At 33.1% G+C, this 16583-nt stretch overlaps 3 protein-coding genes across 7 annotated transcripts; 1 reads left to right on the forward strand and 2 right to left on the reverse strand.

Annotated features, from left to right (window-relative positions):
* The first annotated feature begins 1020 nt into the window (after positions 1-1020).
* On the forward strand, positions 1021-2459 carry LOC133291420 (WEB family protein At3g51220-like). Its single transcript, XM_061489686.1, has 2 exons — positions 1021-1164; positions 1971-2459. Exons 1-2 carry the CDS (start codon positions 1021-1023, stop codon positions 2457-2459), a joined length of 633 nt encoding a protein of 210 aa, XP_061345670.1.
* A 1055-nt stretch (positions 2460-3514) lies between these two features.
* LOC133291392 (transcription initiation factor TFIID subunit 14b-like) lies at positions 3515-5765 on the reverse strand. Of its 2 annotated transcripts, XM_061489655.1 has the most exons (7): positions 5471-5765; positions 5238-5326; positions 4932-5153; positions 4634-4821; positions 4422-4543; positions 3809-3896; positions 3515-3703 (listed from the first exon to the last, which is right to left on the reverse strand). In XM_061489655.1, the coding sequence occupies exons 1-7, from the start codon at positions 5591-5593 to the stop codon at positions 3699-3701; spliced, it is 837 nt and encodes a 278-aa protein (XP_061345639.1). In that variant the 5' UTR covers positions 5594-5765; the 3' UTR covers positions 3515-3698. The 2 variants fall into 2 exon arrangements, with proteins under 2 accessions (XP_061345639.1, XP_061345638.1); XM_061489654.1 differs by having other exon boundaries at positions 3515-3896.
* A 5468-nt stretch (positions 5766-11233) lies between these two features.
* On the reverse strand, positions 11234-16034 carry LOC133291378 (uncharacterized). 4 transcript variants are annotated; one of them, XM_061489635.1, is made up of 3 exons: positions 15985-16034; positions 13804-14666; positions 11234-11838 (listed from the first exon to the last, which is right to left on the reverse strand). In XM_061489635.1, the coding sequence occupies exons 2-3, from the start codon at positions 14661-14663 to the stop codon at positions 11664-11666; spliced, it is 1035 nt and encodes a 344-aa protein (XP_061345619.1). In that variant the 5' UTR covers positions 14664-14666; positions 15985-16034; the 3' UTR covers positions 11234-11663. The 4 variants fall into 4 exon arrangements, with proteins under 4 accessions (XP_061345619.1, XP_061345618.1, XP_061345621.1 ...); XM_061489634.1 differs by lacking the exon at positions 15985-16034 and adding an exon at positions 15078-15920; XM_061489637.1 differs by lacking the exon at positions 15985-16034 and having other exon boundaries at positions 13804-14252; positions 14364-15920.
* Between the last annotated feature and the right edge of the window lie 549 nt (positions 16035-16583).

Consider the following 16583-nt stretch of genomic DNA (forward strand, 5'->3'; position numbering starts at 1 on the left):
GACGGAACAGTTGCATATTCTCAATATTTTTAATTTTATTCATTTATTTTTTGGTTCTTATTAGTTTTTTAATTACAAAATTTTGGTCCATCTGGAACTAATACATTTATAAAATAGATTATATGCATTAATCTTTTATTAAAAAATGATCGTTTAATTTGATAAATAAAAATTATAGAGACTAAAACTCAAGTTGTATTTGTAGTATAAAAAAATAGTGTTTACCCAAAAAAATATAGTAATCGACACTTAAAGATAGAGACGAAAAACTAAATAAATAAAAATACAAGTGTCAAAAAAAAAAAAAATAGAGATCAAAACACAAATTAGTGAAAATTGTAGAAAACAAAATACAATTTAAACATTTTATTTTTATTAATCCGTTTTAAGGTATATATCAACAAATATGATAAAAAATATCTTTATCCTTGAAACTCGCAAGTAGTTCTAACTAGAGGGCGTTGGCAAGCATCATTTAATCATCAATTTGGACAAGGCACCAGATAGAAATTTTATTTTTCTCCTAAAATACATGAAAGTGCCCAATTTTTATGTTCTTATGAAAATTTACATGAGCTCCACTGATGCCTGAAACGGAACCCATAAATGATTTACTATTTAATGTCTCTAGTTGAAAGGAGACAAGTCCTAATCAAGGCTGCAAAAGGGTGCTTTCAAAATTTCAATTTCAAATAGATTGAACTAACTAAATTATCAAGACGGTCCAACCACCCTTGTCAACTTCAATTAACGAAATACCAGTGAAGTGGACGCGAAGAAAAGAAAGTTTTTGTGATTCTACTAAGTCTCTTTTCTAGTTAGCCCAATTATTACACCACCAATACCCATTACTAATGACCTTTGGACGAGTCCTTTTGTCTGTTACTTGTATTAAATGGAGCTTTTTGTGGTTCCTTTGCCTTCAGAATCAGACAATCACTCGTACAAGTCTTACAATCGTTTTTGGCTACTTTGTCATTCTAGCATAGTTTTCTAGTTTGCTAAAGGACAAACATATACATGGACAGGGAAGATGGTAGAATGGTGATCAGGGGACGCGCAGAGATTGACACTGATGCCCCATTCAAGTCTGTTAAAGAAGCAGTTATGTTGTTCGGAGAAAGAGTATTGGTTGGGGAAATTTATGCCAACAAGCTCAAAGAGGTTCTCCCATTTCTCTTTTTTGTTATCTATACTATTGTTATTTACCAATGCATGTTGTTCTGGACCAGACTCAGAGCTCTTACCTATTGACTAATCTCTTACCTTGTATGCAGCTCACCTCCTGCATGATAGTGAGGTCATTGAGCAAAACGGTTATAGCTTTCTCTTATGATAAGAGAATATTTTCGTACCTATATACATATATCTCTTTATTCATATGAGAGTATCTTGCATCTATTACATTTATAAGTTATTACTCTGTTATCGTTGTAAAGTTATAATGCATATTAACTCATCAATGAGGTTTGTTCTAGATACTACTCACCTTAGGCTCACCAGTTGAGTCCAATCTCCTAAGCCACAGTCTAGAACCTTCTAGAGGACACCCATGACAAGTCATAGAGGCTCACCACTAGGACATCTCCCTATCCCTGCACTGCTGTCCCTGTACACTGACAGTGGGCAGCTTAATGAGACAGCTCAGGGGGCTGACCAACGGTCTCCCCCATGCTAGAGAGGACTCTCCTCTCTAAATATCCCTTTTACACATGGAGAGGGGATCGGCTTCCCCACACCTCTCCTATGCTATTACTCTGCCTCTAGGCCGAGCTCTCACACACACTCCCCCTTGATGCACATACATGGAAAGCTTCACTAGTGCTTTGGTCTTTACCATTGCCACTATAGATACCTCCTATATCAACATACTTCACCCTCATGGGACACATTTTATGTACACTAACGGTACAAGGTTCAACCATATTGTTAATTAACTTTCTTCTGATTTTGCAATTGAAATGATTAAGATGCGAGTTGAAGCTAGTGAAACTGGGAGTGCACAATCCAGAGTGGGACCATTGTCCACTGAGCTAGAAGAAACAAAGCAAAGCCTTCAGAGAGCTAGAGAAGAGGCTAACTTCATGGCTCAATGCTTAAAGTCCCTCAAAATGGAACTTGAACAGACAAAGAAAGAACTAGAAGACACAAAGGCCAGAGAATTGATGTTGCTTCAACGAAGGGATGATCCAGAGACTGAAGACCTTAAGTTCATTGCAAATGCAACCAATGTGGGAATCAGAACACAAATGGATGAAGAGGTAACTGAGTTCCAAAAAAGAAGATACGTGAAATTCGCAAGCCCTCATGCACTAGCTCAAGTTATTCCCAATAAGGATGAATTGCTAGGGAAACCTCCTTCAGTTAAGAAGGCTAAACGGAAGCCATTAGTACCTTTGATAGGTTGGCTTTTCTCTAAAAAGAAGGGAAGCCACGAAGTCGACTCTCCCAAAGCCTAAGGAGTATAACATGCTTCAATTCCTATGAACATTTCCTTATTCACAAAAATTTGTCTTCGAGTGCCTTCATTTTCGGATTAATAATAACCCGTCATTGTTTTTTTTTTTTCTAGCCACTCTCGTTTTGATAGTGAAACGGGGAGGAAAAAGTTGCCCCCTTTAATATTCTAAATTTGTGTCTTGTATTTGCTTACTGAGCTGGGGTTGTGTTGGAGTTTGCTTAGAAGCAAAGGAATTTTTGGAATATATTATACACTTACATATTTTGTGTTTGGACTCATAGCACTCGAATATTTTATTTTATTTTGTTTATTTTAGTTCAGTATACTTTGGCTAAAAACAAACCACTCCACATTAAGCATTTTTATTCTTCTGGGTTATTCAGCACTAGCCATGGTAACTGCGATTAAAAAGTCCTATGTATCGTGGGGGTTACCCTCGAGGGATTGAAACTTGCTTGGGAATCGGGCTTATAAGAATGTTATCTCCAAAACTAAAGTAGCATGTTAACTATGTATTGCAAGAGGATTCCACAACTGTTTCATTCGGTCCTACAAGGAAGCTACACGTTGGTAATGGTATCGAGTAATGCTCCTTTTAAAACCTTGTATTTTTTTTTATTTTTTTTTGTAATGAACCTTGTATTTATTTTAGTAGCAACTATCTAGTATATTTCAAGAGATTTTTTTAAATTTAAGTAAAATATATATATAAAAAATAAATTAAAAAAAAAACTCAAGGAAAACCTTAAAATTATAAGAGATATACATAATTAATTTAAGTAAAAATTTAAAAATTTAGATTATAAATATTTAAAACTATAAAAAGATATGCATAATTAATTTTAAAAAATAAAAATAAAAATATTAAGAATAACATGTGTCATTCTTTAATGAAGAGTACACTAATTGTGGACTCTAATTTAATATACTGGAGTAAATAAAGTATATATTTGTGTATATAACCTCATGAAAAAATTTAGATGGAATCAGACATCAATATTGAGTCAAATTAAGCTAGAAAGATTATTAACTACACACTTGTTAACAATCATCTAAGTTCGGCCTAGATGATTAAAGTGAAAGAAATCTAAACTAGAGATAACATATTAAACTCCTCAAAAGTACAGCTAATACACGTATCTATCACCATTTAAGATTTTAAGCATAAATTTCACTTACCATGACCATTCTTCTAAAACTCCAATCTATTTGTCTTCTCCATATAGAAATATTCAATTCAATCTACAAGGAAGATGACGAGCATATATACATAATTATTCATCACTAATCTTCCCAGTTTAACCCTAAACGGAAGCTCCAGAAATTATTAAAATAAAAATCATGTACATTCATAACCAGAGGGCGGTTTTGACAGCTGAGGTAGCCCTTCCATCAAACTTAATTGTCTTCGTAGCTTAACAATGTGTGATTGCACCTAAGACATTGCAAATACAGTCAGCACATAAATCCCCACTAAGTTTTAAAAGCCTTAAATAATTCATAAGTAAGACATCAGTACAAGATTTAAAAAATGCTTTCAACCAGTAAGAAAGAGAAGTCCACATGTGCAGCTGGAGCAGTTAACTAAGTGCTGACCATACGCATCCAAAATAGTGCAAAACAAATATAAAATTTGGCATAAACCATGGACTACACCATTAGATTTAACCATCCAATAAAAGCCTCCTAGACTACAAACAAGAAGAATGCAGACAAAATAAAATAAGCATCTCAATTGTGAAAATATGACCTTGACCAGTTGCATATCAGGGAATTTATTGTATTTGTTTTTAGATTGTAATCCCCATAACTGCATAAAATATTGTAGCTTTAAGGAAGGAAAAAAAAGCCGCAAAGCATCCACACAAAACTTATGCAGAATAAATGCCATTACTAAATCCCTAACGATAAAACTAGCTAGTTAAATAAAACAGTCATGATAGAACAAAGCAACCATAACCTGCTGGCGAGCTGCTGCAAGTTTTAAGAGTTCATCAGCCTCTGAGAAGTTCATGAACCACTGGCTTAGAGGATGATCTTTGGTGTCACCTCTCTCCTTGTCATTCATAGCATCAATTGGTACTGCAGAAACCAAAATACGGGGAAATTTGATGGAATTATTGCGAAGGTAAAAACAGAAGAAATAATAGGAAGAACATTATAGGAACATACCAGGGCTAGGTAAATTCAAACCGACAGGAGGCCTAGGCACAACAACAGCAGGATGATTTTGCACACGTGCGAGAAATCCCTCAGAGGGTTCAGGAAAGACAATCTCATTGTAAGATTCAACAACAACAGGTTTCTTCGTTGACTGAGGCCCAGATTCATCTTCTGGATATAATTTCAAATGGTGAAACCTATAAGAACAATATCCAGTAACATAAGTTATTAAAAAATTAAAATAAAATGCATTCTCCAAGTAATCAACAAAACATAAAGGCGCCAGAATAAGCAACAAAAAACTCACAAATCCAACTGTTTTTCACAGACATCACTGTGGAAAAAGAGGGTGATGGATATTTCAAATTCACCCCAACCGCATTCAGATATTTCAAACGGTGGCGATTCAACAACTCTAGTGGGGTTATTGAAACTAGGATGCAACTGAAACACAACCCGCGTTATCACCACCCCAAGATCTTCATTGGAAGCTCCACGTACATAGACCGTCCACTTATGGGATTGAGACCTGATAGCATAAAGGATTAGAGAAAGATTGAAAGATTCAGAGACCCATAAAAGAAAAAGGGAGATAATCAGAGACAAAACTTACTCACTGGCCTTCCTACCCAGATAGAATGCAATAGTCCCATACACTATCGGGACACAAATTTCAACATCTTTAAGCCTCCTGTTCGCATTCTGAACCAAAAATGAAATCTTTATGAAATAAAATTTGGGTCCCAAGAACCAATAAAGAAGCAAGGCAACGAGATGGCACAATTAGGGTTGAAAAAATTATGCTGATCGAAGCTAAGAACCGCCAAGAAAAAAAGGGGGGGTTACCTTCTTGTCGGTATCCTCAGAGGGTATTGCAATTTTGAGGCGAGAAGGCTTTATGGCAGAGGCGCCATCATCGGACAAGTGTTCACCTTGTCTCTTCAGGGGCAATGGGTGAGAGTGAGACATTTGCCAATTGTTTGTGTTTTTGTTTCCTGGATTCAGAAACCCAGAAATTAGAGGATTGAGGTTTAGGGTTTTAGTGAGAAATTGCGGGTACTACATTACAGAAGAAGATTATGCTTTGCGTTGGCTTTTCTGTTTTTGCTTTGGTTTGATTCCTCGGCGGGTGTTCGGTTTTTGCCTTGCTGAGACCCTGCTTCAAAATGGGAATATTTTAAAAGTACAGTAAATGACTATTTTATTTGGGGCGGTTATTTTAGGCTTATTATTAATAGTTAAAAAATGAAAAATATTAATTATTACTGATTTTAATCACTAGTGTAGGAAAAGTTTAATTGAGGTTACGTATCGATATCTCACTAGAGTCAGGGAAGATCCCAACCTCTTTGAAATTTTTTGAGAAGAATTACATATCACCTACCAACAAAGTCTTTACATCGACCAACGAGATTTGAACCCACATCCTTGAAGGGTATGGACCAAACTCATAGCCAAGTGTGATCATCTTTATTGGCATCCAACACTATTCAATTAAGTAGTAAAAGTAGTAAGTCTAAAATAATAATAAGTAATTAAGTATAAAGGCTACATTGTATTCTTTAAAGGGTTTTATAATTCTCATTCAACATGAGAATTTAAACTTTCTTACACATCCTTCGATTTTTGTGCTAACATGGGTCCTACATATAATTTTTTCTAACACATGGGTTCCACATATTTTTTATTTCTACAACATAAGATTTCAATTAGCTTTCAACATAAGAATTATAAAATTGTTCTTTAAAATACATAGATAAATTTTTTGACATGAACTATATTGCAGATATGACTCATCATTTTTTTATAAGAGAAATAGACAAACTTTTAGGAGAAAGTCAATAACATTGAAGTTAAACCCTCATATATATACTTCTATGTTATTTGGATTTACTTATTTTCACGTAATATATTTTAATCTTTATGATAAAGATTTTCAAAATAATAATTATTATTTTTCTTAAATTTTTTAGACATACACTTAATTATAAACTTAGTCCTTCAAACATTAGCATATTACCATGTTAGTTTCTTCAAGATTTTTTTTTATTAAACCAGACCATCAAAAGATTATTATTATTATTATTATTGTTGTTGTTGTTGAAAGACCCTCAAAAGATTAATTTGTTTTCATATTGGTCTTTCAAAAATTTTGCAATCAAAATAGTCTCTAAAAAATTTAAAATGTTACCATATTTGTCTTTAAAAAAAGAAGAAGCAGCAGACTAAGTTGGCAATATAAACGGGGAAATTTGATAACTATTTTATTTTTGAGGGAATCCAGTAACAAAAATCTTTAAAAAATAAATGCGACATAATATATTTGAGGCAATATAAACGGGGAAATTTGATCCAGGTTCAGATTTGAGTCCGAGCCAAAAAATTATGTGTATTTTTTTTTAATCTTAGTTAGTTTAAATCATAATATATATTTTTTTTTTGGAAATAAATCATAATATATTTAAAATAGGAAAGAATTCGTTTATAAACTTTTTCAAATTATACTATATACTCCAGGAAATACATATTGTAACCTAGTGGTGTACTTTCGGAAGTACATAATGTAATTTGTAAGAGTTTGTAAATAAAAAGTTTGTAAATATAACACTCCACATTTAAATTATATTAAATATAGAGCACCTGAGCAAGCAGTACCAAGAAGAATTATAATTTTATTAAATATTTTTAATTTTACTAAAAATATTTTTTTTATACAAGTGAAAATGGAACATATAACCTAATATAACTTACCCAAATCTCTTACCAAAACTATTTTTTTTATACAAGTGGAAATTGAACATATAACCAAATATAACTTACCCAAATCTCTTACCAAAAATATTTTAAGTTTTAAATAGAGTCAAATTACAAATTGTAATCCAGGCCAAATTATAATTTTAACCCGAGCCAAATTATAATTAATTATATAATTATATATAATAAGTATAATTTGTTAAAATTTAGCATAGGTCGAGACCACACCCAGCATATATGTGGCTCTGCCACACCACCCCCCCCCCCCCAAAAAGAAACAAATAGAACAAATCATTGTTGTAAAACCTGGCCTGGCCCGACCCGACCGAGTGGACCCGAAACCCGGTCATCAGATCGGTTCGGGTTAAGCATTAGATTGATCATGCATCGACCCGGTTAAACTCGGTCAAAACCAGGACAAAAACGGCCAAACTTGGTGACCCAGTGACCCGGTCGGGTCATGCATTTAAAAAAAAACCAAAAAACTAAAATTGTTTCATCTTATCAGAAAAAATGTAAAACTCATTTTAATTATAATTTTATTTGCTAGTATACTCTTCTACAATAAGTTCAAATTTTAGTTTCAATACTGAAGAAATTTGCGGAATAATAAATTAGAGAATGTGACATATGTCATTTTAATGTAGTTGAATTTAAAAAATATGAGTTCAGGTGGTGTTTGGTTGGGGGGTTTTAAATTTGCCCATGCAAATGATGTTGGGATTATGAGAAGCATGTGTTTGGTTGGGGGAGAAATGGAGCAATACCCAGGGAAACATGATGCATGCCATTTTCAGTTTTGCCCCATTTAGCTATGCATCGATACTATTTAAAAAGCAAAGTGAGAGGTGGTTTTTTATGAAAGCTGATTAAATCACATGGGCCACAACAAATCATGCCAAATATACCCTCACCATTTTTCTTTGTTTTGCTTCTGCAGCTAAATCATCATGGGTCAAAGTTTCGGTTGGGTTCAGGATCGGCATCAGTCGATACTGCTGGTAGAGCCTTGAGGCCTAGGAAACAATACAAAGAAAAGGATAATTCCAGGAAGAGGTGCCATTTTTATGAAATATTGTTAGGTGACATGGATGCACATCAGGTACTGAACCATAGAAATAAGGTCTTTTGGCCTTTGGACCAAAGTTGGTATCGTGGTCTTGTCGATGGCTATAACAAAGAAACAAAGCTTCACCATATCAAATATGACGATCGAGAAGAAGAATGGATTGATCTCCAAACTATTTCTTTTTTTTTTTCGTTTTAAATTTTTTAATAATAGGGATATTTTCGTGGTTGTCACTTATTTCTCCATCTATATTTTACCTCAAACCAAACATAGGTTTTATAAATCTTACCTAATTTGCCCGGTAAAAATTGTTCAAACCAAACATAGGTTTTATAAATCTTACCTAATTTGCCCGGTAAAAATTGTTCAAACCAAACAACTTTTTTTACATTTTCCTACCTAACTCACTTTCCAACCATTTTCCTATCAATTACATTTTCCTAGTATTCAAAAAAAAATTCCTTAACCAAACGTCCCCTCAATGTCATTGAGAGGTATGTTTATGGTGATTCTGACTTGCAATTTAAATTGACATAATAATAACGTGCATTTTTATTTATTTATGTTTCATGTTTTTGAGCTTATTTAGTGAATCTTGTTTAATTCATTTTAGATATGAAGAATATAATTGAATTAATATGTTTATATTTTTATATATTTATATATATATATATCCAGGTCAACCGGTCTGATCAGTGACCCACCGGTCCCAGTGACCCAGTACCCTGATCTGGTTGATACCCGGGTTGAGTTTAACAACACTGGAACAAACTAAGACTTTGTTTGATTACTGTTTTAAAAACAGTTTTTAAATTTTTAGGACAAAAAAAATCATTTGGTAAGTTTACTTTGTAAAAAAAGTTTAAAAAATTCTAACTATTTTTTTATTCTTAGAATCAAATTTAGATAATATGTCTAAGTTGTTTTTTGTTTTGTTTTGATTTTTAACTTTCAAAACCAAAAAAAATATAATAAAAAATAACTATTTTCATAATTATTCTATAACAAAAATTTAAAAATAAAAAGAATCAAAACACAATCAAATAAAACTCTAGATTACACCAATCGTGGATCAATAGAGTACCCAAGCCAAGGAGCCGGAATGTAGTGCTCCGGGATCATTTTTGATTGGGTGGGAGGGAAGAAAGAAAAAGTTGGAAAGAGAAAAAAGGAAAAAGAAAAATAAAAAATTAATAAAAAAAAAAAGTGTTGCATTCTTAAAGCCCATTTGGTAGCAGGAATATATTTTATTTCCTGGGGAACTATGATAGGGGAAATAAAAATGCTATGTTTGGTAGGAAAAAAATAAAAACTTTCCTGACTCAAAATGTTTCCCGGAATTTGGTTTTCTTTGAAAAATTGTGTACAACCCCCGTCTGAAAAATTCCATAGATTATATGGAAAAGTTTCTTGCCTGGGCAAGTGGAAGAAGACCCGCAAAAATGTCGACCAAATTAACCTTGTTTATCCGTACGATCTGTGACCATAGCATTTGCTCCCTCCCTCTAGTTGGTCGCATGTCTTTGGAAGAAGATCTACTTTACTGTCCAAGGTTGGAGCTTTACCCTGTTTACCACATGACAAGGTATACTGGTGTTGCAATATTGGAATGGCCTTGTGCTTTGAGAACTTGAAACCAATGCTATTCCGCTCTTTTATGCAGAATAATTGGCACTTGATACCCTTTCTTTATGTTGAACATGCTAGAATCTGTTAGAAGGACCCCTTCAATATCATATTTCAAACAAAAGGTAAATAGGTAAATGTGGGGTTATTTTCATAAAATAATCTCACTGACTGATATTTAACAATCAACCAAACACACACTACACTCAGTAAATTTAACCATAAAATTCCAGAGAAATTTGGTCACACCAAACACCTTTTAGTAAAATTTCAGTAAAAATATATTTCTCACTATATTTCAGTAATAATTATTTTTCAGATAAATAAAAATTTCTCTTCTACCAAATGTCCCCTAAAACGTTTTCCTCAGCATGGCACTCTAATCTTGCCAACCAATGAGCACAGCTACTGCCTTCTCTTTTCATATGACTTAAATGAGCCTGCCAATCTCTATTGCACCATTCCTTGATAGTTCTCACTTTTTTCGGTACAGTGACTTCGTGAATCTAACAATTATAACTTATTAGATCACATTTATTAATTAATTAATTATTATTTTCTAATAAATTATCACTGTTAAATTGACAAAAATTAACGATTAAAATTTAATGTCAAAGAATCATGTTCCTATTTATATATATAATAAATCTTATATTAAATTTTAACCGTTGATTTCCGTATATCTGTCTGTTATAATTTATTAAGAATTAATTAATGAGTGTGACACAATAAACCACAATCATTAAATTGACGAAAATCATAATTAAATTTTGATATAAAACTTAGAGAAAAGTTATATTTACAAACTTTTTGTTTACAAACTTTTACAAACTACACTAAGTATGACCGGTTATACGTCAATCAAGAGTGTATGACCAAGTGTATGACCAATCATATTTAATGTAATTTGTAAAAAAATATTTGTGAATGAATCCTTGCCCTAAAACTAATTATTCTTAGGTGTAAATTAATCCTCTTCCACACACACACACACACATATATATATATATATATATATATATATATATATCAAGCTGACATTTTACAGAACAAACTTGAGATTATTTAAGTCGAACCTAAATTAACTGTATTCATGACATCAGTGTAATGAAGAAATGTGTTTACACAAGAAAGAAGACAGAACACCCCCCTCCCCCGTTTTTTTTTTTTGCTAAGGCAAACTGGATGGATGATCTCGAGGAAAGGTTCATACTTTTGCCTAACAGTAATTAACAATTACAATATCAACTTGGTGGTATCTATGATACTAGGTTTTTTATTCGGTCTCCAACATTTGCAGCAAAGAGTCACATCATATCTCATTTTTTTCCTGTGAAAGAGCACGCCAAGTATACATTCCAAGTACAAGCATTTTCTGCGTTCAATTTTGACAGGGACAAAAAAAATTGGCACCATAAAATAAAATAAAGGTATTAATGATGTTTATGAAGAGCCCTTTGTTTGTGCTTCTTGCGGATGAGAGGACCTTGATCAAGTTCTTTATCCAGTGAAGCTTCATTTAGATGCCTCCGGAAGTCAGCATGGAAGCAGTCAAGAAGAAAGCAATCAATCTGTCAGGTTCATTTGCATTTACATGTTTGAAGCACTCAAGGCCATTACCTTGCATTGCTCATTCAATGCCAGAAGTTGAGCCTCTTTCTTGTCAAGCAGAGCACTCAACTTCACATTCTCTTCCATAAGTTTCTGAACTTCAGCCTCTTTCTGCATTTTATCACCCTCTAATTGAGTAGTCTTTGCAACTAGCCTGCTCCGGAGCAGCAACAGGAAGTAAGACAAATAAATCTCGAGGATTGAAATTAATATTTTACTCCATTAACAAGCAAATGTATGGATATTCACATCTACATGCAACAAAAGCACAAGTATGTATTAGCACGGAAATGGAGTAACAGCCTTTTGGACCTGAACCTCGTGCCTTTTTTTTTCTTTTTTTTGAGGGGGAGTGGAATGGAAAAGAAAATGCTTCATTAGGGGATGTTGAACCCCTTGTTGGGAATTTGCAAGCAAATGTTACAACCAAATGAGTTAGGCTCACGGAAAGCCTCAATTCACATTTTGTTACAATGGGTATATCCCTTCATATATTTTCAAAAAACCATTTGTGCCCTTGTGGCTAGAACATGCTTACATTTGATTAGACAAGGAGAGACACTTCCCAATAAGTGCTTGATTTATATGTCTGGCTTGACCTATTATAAAAAAAAACTAAAAAGCCTAAAAGTTAATATGGCCTGTAAGGCCTACCAAGTTGCAAACTAAAGTTTATAGGCCCAAACCAAACTGAAATATAAAATATAAAATTTCTTATTCACAAAGATCATATGAAAATATTATTTCATCAACAACACATGAAATAATGTTCATAAAAATCACATGAAAATTTTATATATATATATATATATATATACAATTTGCACTTTCTTTACTAATTTAATTTAATATTATATTTTAAATTTTAAATAAATATTTATTATTTTTGAAATAACATCAATTATATTACTTTAGAAATTAGTGTTACAAATCATGATCTCAGATTTAAGTGAACTTTTCTAAAATAGACATATGGCCTAATTTTTAAGGGAAATAGAAGTATCATGTTGTAGGAATATGGCTATGTCATGCTATAGACACAACCAGTGTGGACCCTGCCACTTTCTTTTCTTTTTTATATTTTAAAAATGGTGGGGGTTCACATTGATTGTGTCTATAGCATGACATAATCATTTTACTACAACATGATACTTCTATTTCCCAATTTTTAAAATGGACTTTTCTAAAGGCCTAAACATGCTCTATTTAGAAAATAGAGTAGGCCAGGCTGTAAGCCGCCTGTCTATTTACACCTCTACTTCCCAACAATTTTATCAATACTAGTATTTAAAGTAATGGGATTGTAAATACATAAATCAGTTGCTAACGTCAATCAAGCAACAACTATTCAAGATATGCTGTAATTACACAGAAAGATTAATAATCCACAATTTTAGTTTGCTATTGCAGGGAAGAATAGCAGGAAAAATGCATTCATAAACATGCTAAGTTGCAAACTTCCAACAAGGTTATATTTTTAAAACAAATCCAGCAACTCTCAAAAAGGTTAAATGCTACAACACCTAAAATGGGATAGATTAATGGGATAGATTAAACTAAGTCAATTAGAACCAATAAATAAGACAGCCTCTTAAACAAAACAATAGTCAAGTTATAGTGTGTTAAAAGATGAGATTTTGTTCCAATAAAAGCATTATCGTTAACCAAATTGCAATGAAAAAAATTATAAAGAAGAATGTAGTTAACTCTTAACTCACCTTGTAGAATTTATCATAAATGTCAACAACAACTAATTTTATAGTAGTTTCTTCTTCTGTCACTAAAGGGTCCCAAATTTATTTCAGTTACAAGAACTTTGTTCCTAAAGATTGGAGACCAAGATAAACCTTGCTTATATGCATACAGAAAACCCTATCCACGTGCACAAAAAGGACAACATTATTTAACAAAAGAAGAACACTTGACCCAAGAAAAATCACATGATGACATGGCGTCAAGTAAACATATATATCAAGCACAAAAATGCAGCAGGAAGTGTCTGAGGCATTTAATTCAAGCAACTTGATGTAGGTCAAACATCAGATAATTATCAAGACTTGTAATAATAGGATATTTGCATATAACATATATTTGAATAAAATGAAATGTACTCATTCACCTTTCAAACAGCCTCTCAATAGTTTGAAATTGCTTCTCTGAAGAAAGTAAGGTTTCTCTTACTGTGATTAGACCATTCACATATGATTTCAGAGACTCAAATTCCTGCTTCACTCTACAAAGCTCGTCTTCATTTTCAGAAGCTCGCTGTCTCTGTCTGGTTGTTTCTTCCACCAAATCCTCAACTCTCTGCCGCATCTCATTTAGAATGCTATTTGTACTCAAAGCAAAACACTCCATCTCCTCTAATTTCAAAGACATATTCTTTAACTGGGCAGACTTCAGCTTAATTTCTACCTGACTTAAACTTACTTTTTTCTTCTCTAATGCAGTTTCTGATTCTGCCAATAAAACCCTTTTGACAAGAGCTTCCATCACATCTGCGACCATCTGTACAGACTTGAATATCTCACCTATATAAGCTGCATCCTGTTCATCTAAGGAACCATGCTGATGACTCATTCCTATCCAAGATTCTTCATCTGTGTCATCAAATGAAGAAAGATCAATACTCCTGGACCAACCTGATAATGGTATCCCATTTTTGTCAACAAGGCCTACCCCCTCTAATTGTTTGATGCCACAAGATGTATTAGCTAGATGAGGAACAGCCATGAGTCTAGCTTTTGATTTTAAGTAGGTCACCAATGTAGCAGCAGTCTTGACTCTTCGCCAAAGAACCTCCAACTCCTTTTTTCCATCTTTCTCTGAACCCTGTATGCAAGCCTTTACGTCAATAAGCTTTGCTTGCAATACATCCACTTGGGATTTGCTTCTTTCAATCTCCTGCTTCCATGTTTCATGTGATTGACTCAGCTGAGACTTCAAAGCTGACATGTAAACATCTTCATCTGCTGCCATGCCCTGTCCAATGTTGCACAAAAATGTTAGAACATAATATAAAAGTTATGACTAAAAGATTAGTAATACAAAGCACATGTATCAGGATAAAGATAAGCTCAAATGCGTGATATTTCATCACATTAAAACCATTAACAAGGCAATTACAACTAATAATGTATGGCAAAGCTCTATCATATCAGTAGCTTAAGTTGGATGCAGCACAATAAGTTGTAATTCTAGAACTAAAAGGATGCAGCCCAGTAAGTTGGACGCATATATTGAAATAAACTAAAACCAGATCAAGCCTTAAAAGTAAATTCATCTATACTTTAATCACATATATATCACCCAATTTCTCCATTTCAAACACATGTACTATAATCATCTATATTTTCTGCTTCTCTGAAGCTTCAGAAAGTTTATAGCATTCACCTATACTACTGAAATGATATTACACAAATACAAAGCAAAGTGCACGTTCTCCAGACATCAAATCTCCTGCAACTGGAGTTCTACATCAAACATTGTCTGGTTAGCATTTGAAAATGTCTACAACTTACAGCACATGTAAAGAATTGAATCCTCAATCCATGCTTAGGTGAAGCTAGTACTTATTTTTGAAACAATAACTCAATAAATCACTCGTCATTAAACCCCGACTAGCGATGATGGGATGAGGACAATCCTTATACGCAGCCTTATCCTTACCCTTGCATATTTGCAAAGAGATTATTTCCCAAATTTAAACCCATGACATTTCAATCATAAAGGAGCAACTTTACCAATGCTCGAGTTCTCTCTCCTAAACTATAACTCAATGGCAAACAAAATAAAGTTAACCCCGTATATCTGAAGCTTTGTTGCAAAAAAATAAATAAATAGAGAAAAGCCCAACGAACATTAATGCATCGAGGTGCAAATTCTTGTACGCCTACATTTAAAGCTATAGCAAGTTCAGTATTTTTGGGAAGCAATACAAGCAACAACTACAATCAAAGCAGCACATCGAATTGTTAAATCAACAAACGAACTTGAAAAAAAAAAAAACTGTAAATAATCTCATGGGCAGGAAGAGAATCAAATGATATTCCAAAAAATTGTTTTTTTCCTCTCTCTCCTAGCAACTGATCTCAGAGACGATGGGAGAAAAATTGAAATTCAACCCCAACCCATAATCAAACGGACATAGTTGAAATCGAATATCCACCGACCACCAAAACCAGCTAAAAGATTAAATTGCTTAAAGAATAACAAATGTGAGGAACAAGCGAAGGCAATTTTGGAATCTGAGAAAAAGGGAATTGAACAATATAATCAGATAAAAAAGAAAGAGGAGCACCTATTTTGATAAAAAGATGAGGATCCGCTGAGTTGAATGAAGATAGTGGGTTGGAGTTGGAGAAAGACTTTCCTTCTCTTTCTTACATAAAAAAAGAAAAAGAAAAAAAAAGTAAATAACCTTTTTGTTCACAATGCTCACTTTAGTCCATAGCAAATAAAAAGATCTTTCATGCAAAATTTAAAATGGACTCGTTTTAGTTCTTTTAAAACTAATATGAATTTTTTTGAATTTATAAAGATCTACGATTTCAACTAAATGAGTCCATTTTAAATTTCTCAGAGAACATAAACTTTTTTTATTTGCTACGAAACGGAAATCCTAAAATATTTGGAGGACCAAAACGGAAATTTACTACAAAGAAAAAGAAAAAAAGGACGATGAAAACCAAAATCTGCTATAAGCTGCTAGTGCTCCTTTCCCTTTTGCTCTTTTGTTTTTCTTACTCGCTTTTTTCCAAAAAGAAAATATAGTAACATTACTTGTTTTTCTTTCTAGGGTTTAATATATCTGGTAGAAATATTTTGTATCGGCCAGACACGACATCTTAATTCAGCCTACAAATAACACTTTTTGTGGGCTCAATTCTGAATGAAAAT

The sequence above is a fragment of the Gastrolobium bilobum genome, unplaced genomic scaffold (genome assembly GCF_033153095.1).
Source record: "Gastrolobium bilobum isolate Gb01-03AN ecotype WA unplaced genomic scaffold, APGP_CSIRO_Gbil_v1 utg12132, whole genome shotgun sequence".
Taxonomy (NCBI): Eukaryota; Viridiplantae; Streptophyta; class Magnoliopsida; order Fabales; family Fabaceae; genus Gastrolobium; species Gastrolobium bilobum.

Coding starts and splice junctions, on each gene's coding strand:
- LOC133291420 (XM_061489686.1), top strand. CDS start 1,021: ATGGACAGGGAAGATGGTAGAATGGTGATCAGGGGACGCGCAGAGATT. Junction 1,165..1,970: donor ATGCCAACAAGCTCAAAGAG/GTTCTCCCATTT, acceptor GAAATGATTAAG/ATGCGAGTTGAAGCTAGTGA.
- LOC133291392 (XM_061489654.1), bottom strand. CDS start 5,593: ATGTCTCACTCTCACCCATTGCCCCTGAAGAGACAAGGTGAACACTTG. Junction 5,327..5,470: donor CTGAGGATACCGACAAGAAG/GTAACCCCCCCT, acceptor TTTTTGGTTCAG/AATGCGAACAGGAGGCTTAA. Junction 5,154..5,237: donor CTGGGTAGGAAGGCCAGTGA/GTAAGTTTTGTC, acceptor TTATGCTATCAG/GTCTCAATCCCATAAGTGGA.
- LOC133291378 (XM_061489635.1), bottom strand. CDS start 14,663: ATGGCAGCAGATGAAGATGTTTACATGTCAGCTTTGAAGTCTCAGCTG. Junction 11,839..13,803: donor ATTGAGAGGCTGTTTGAAAG/GTGAATGAGTAC, acceptor GCTCCGGAGCAG/GCTAGTTGCAAAGACTACTC.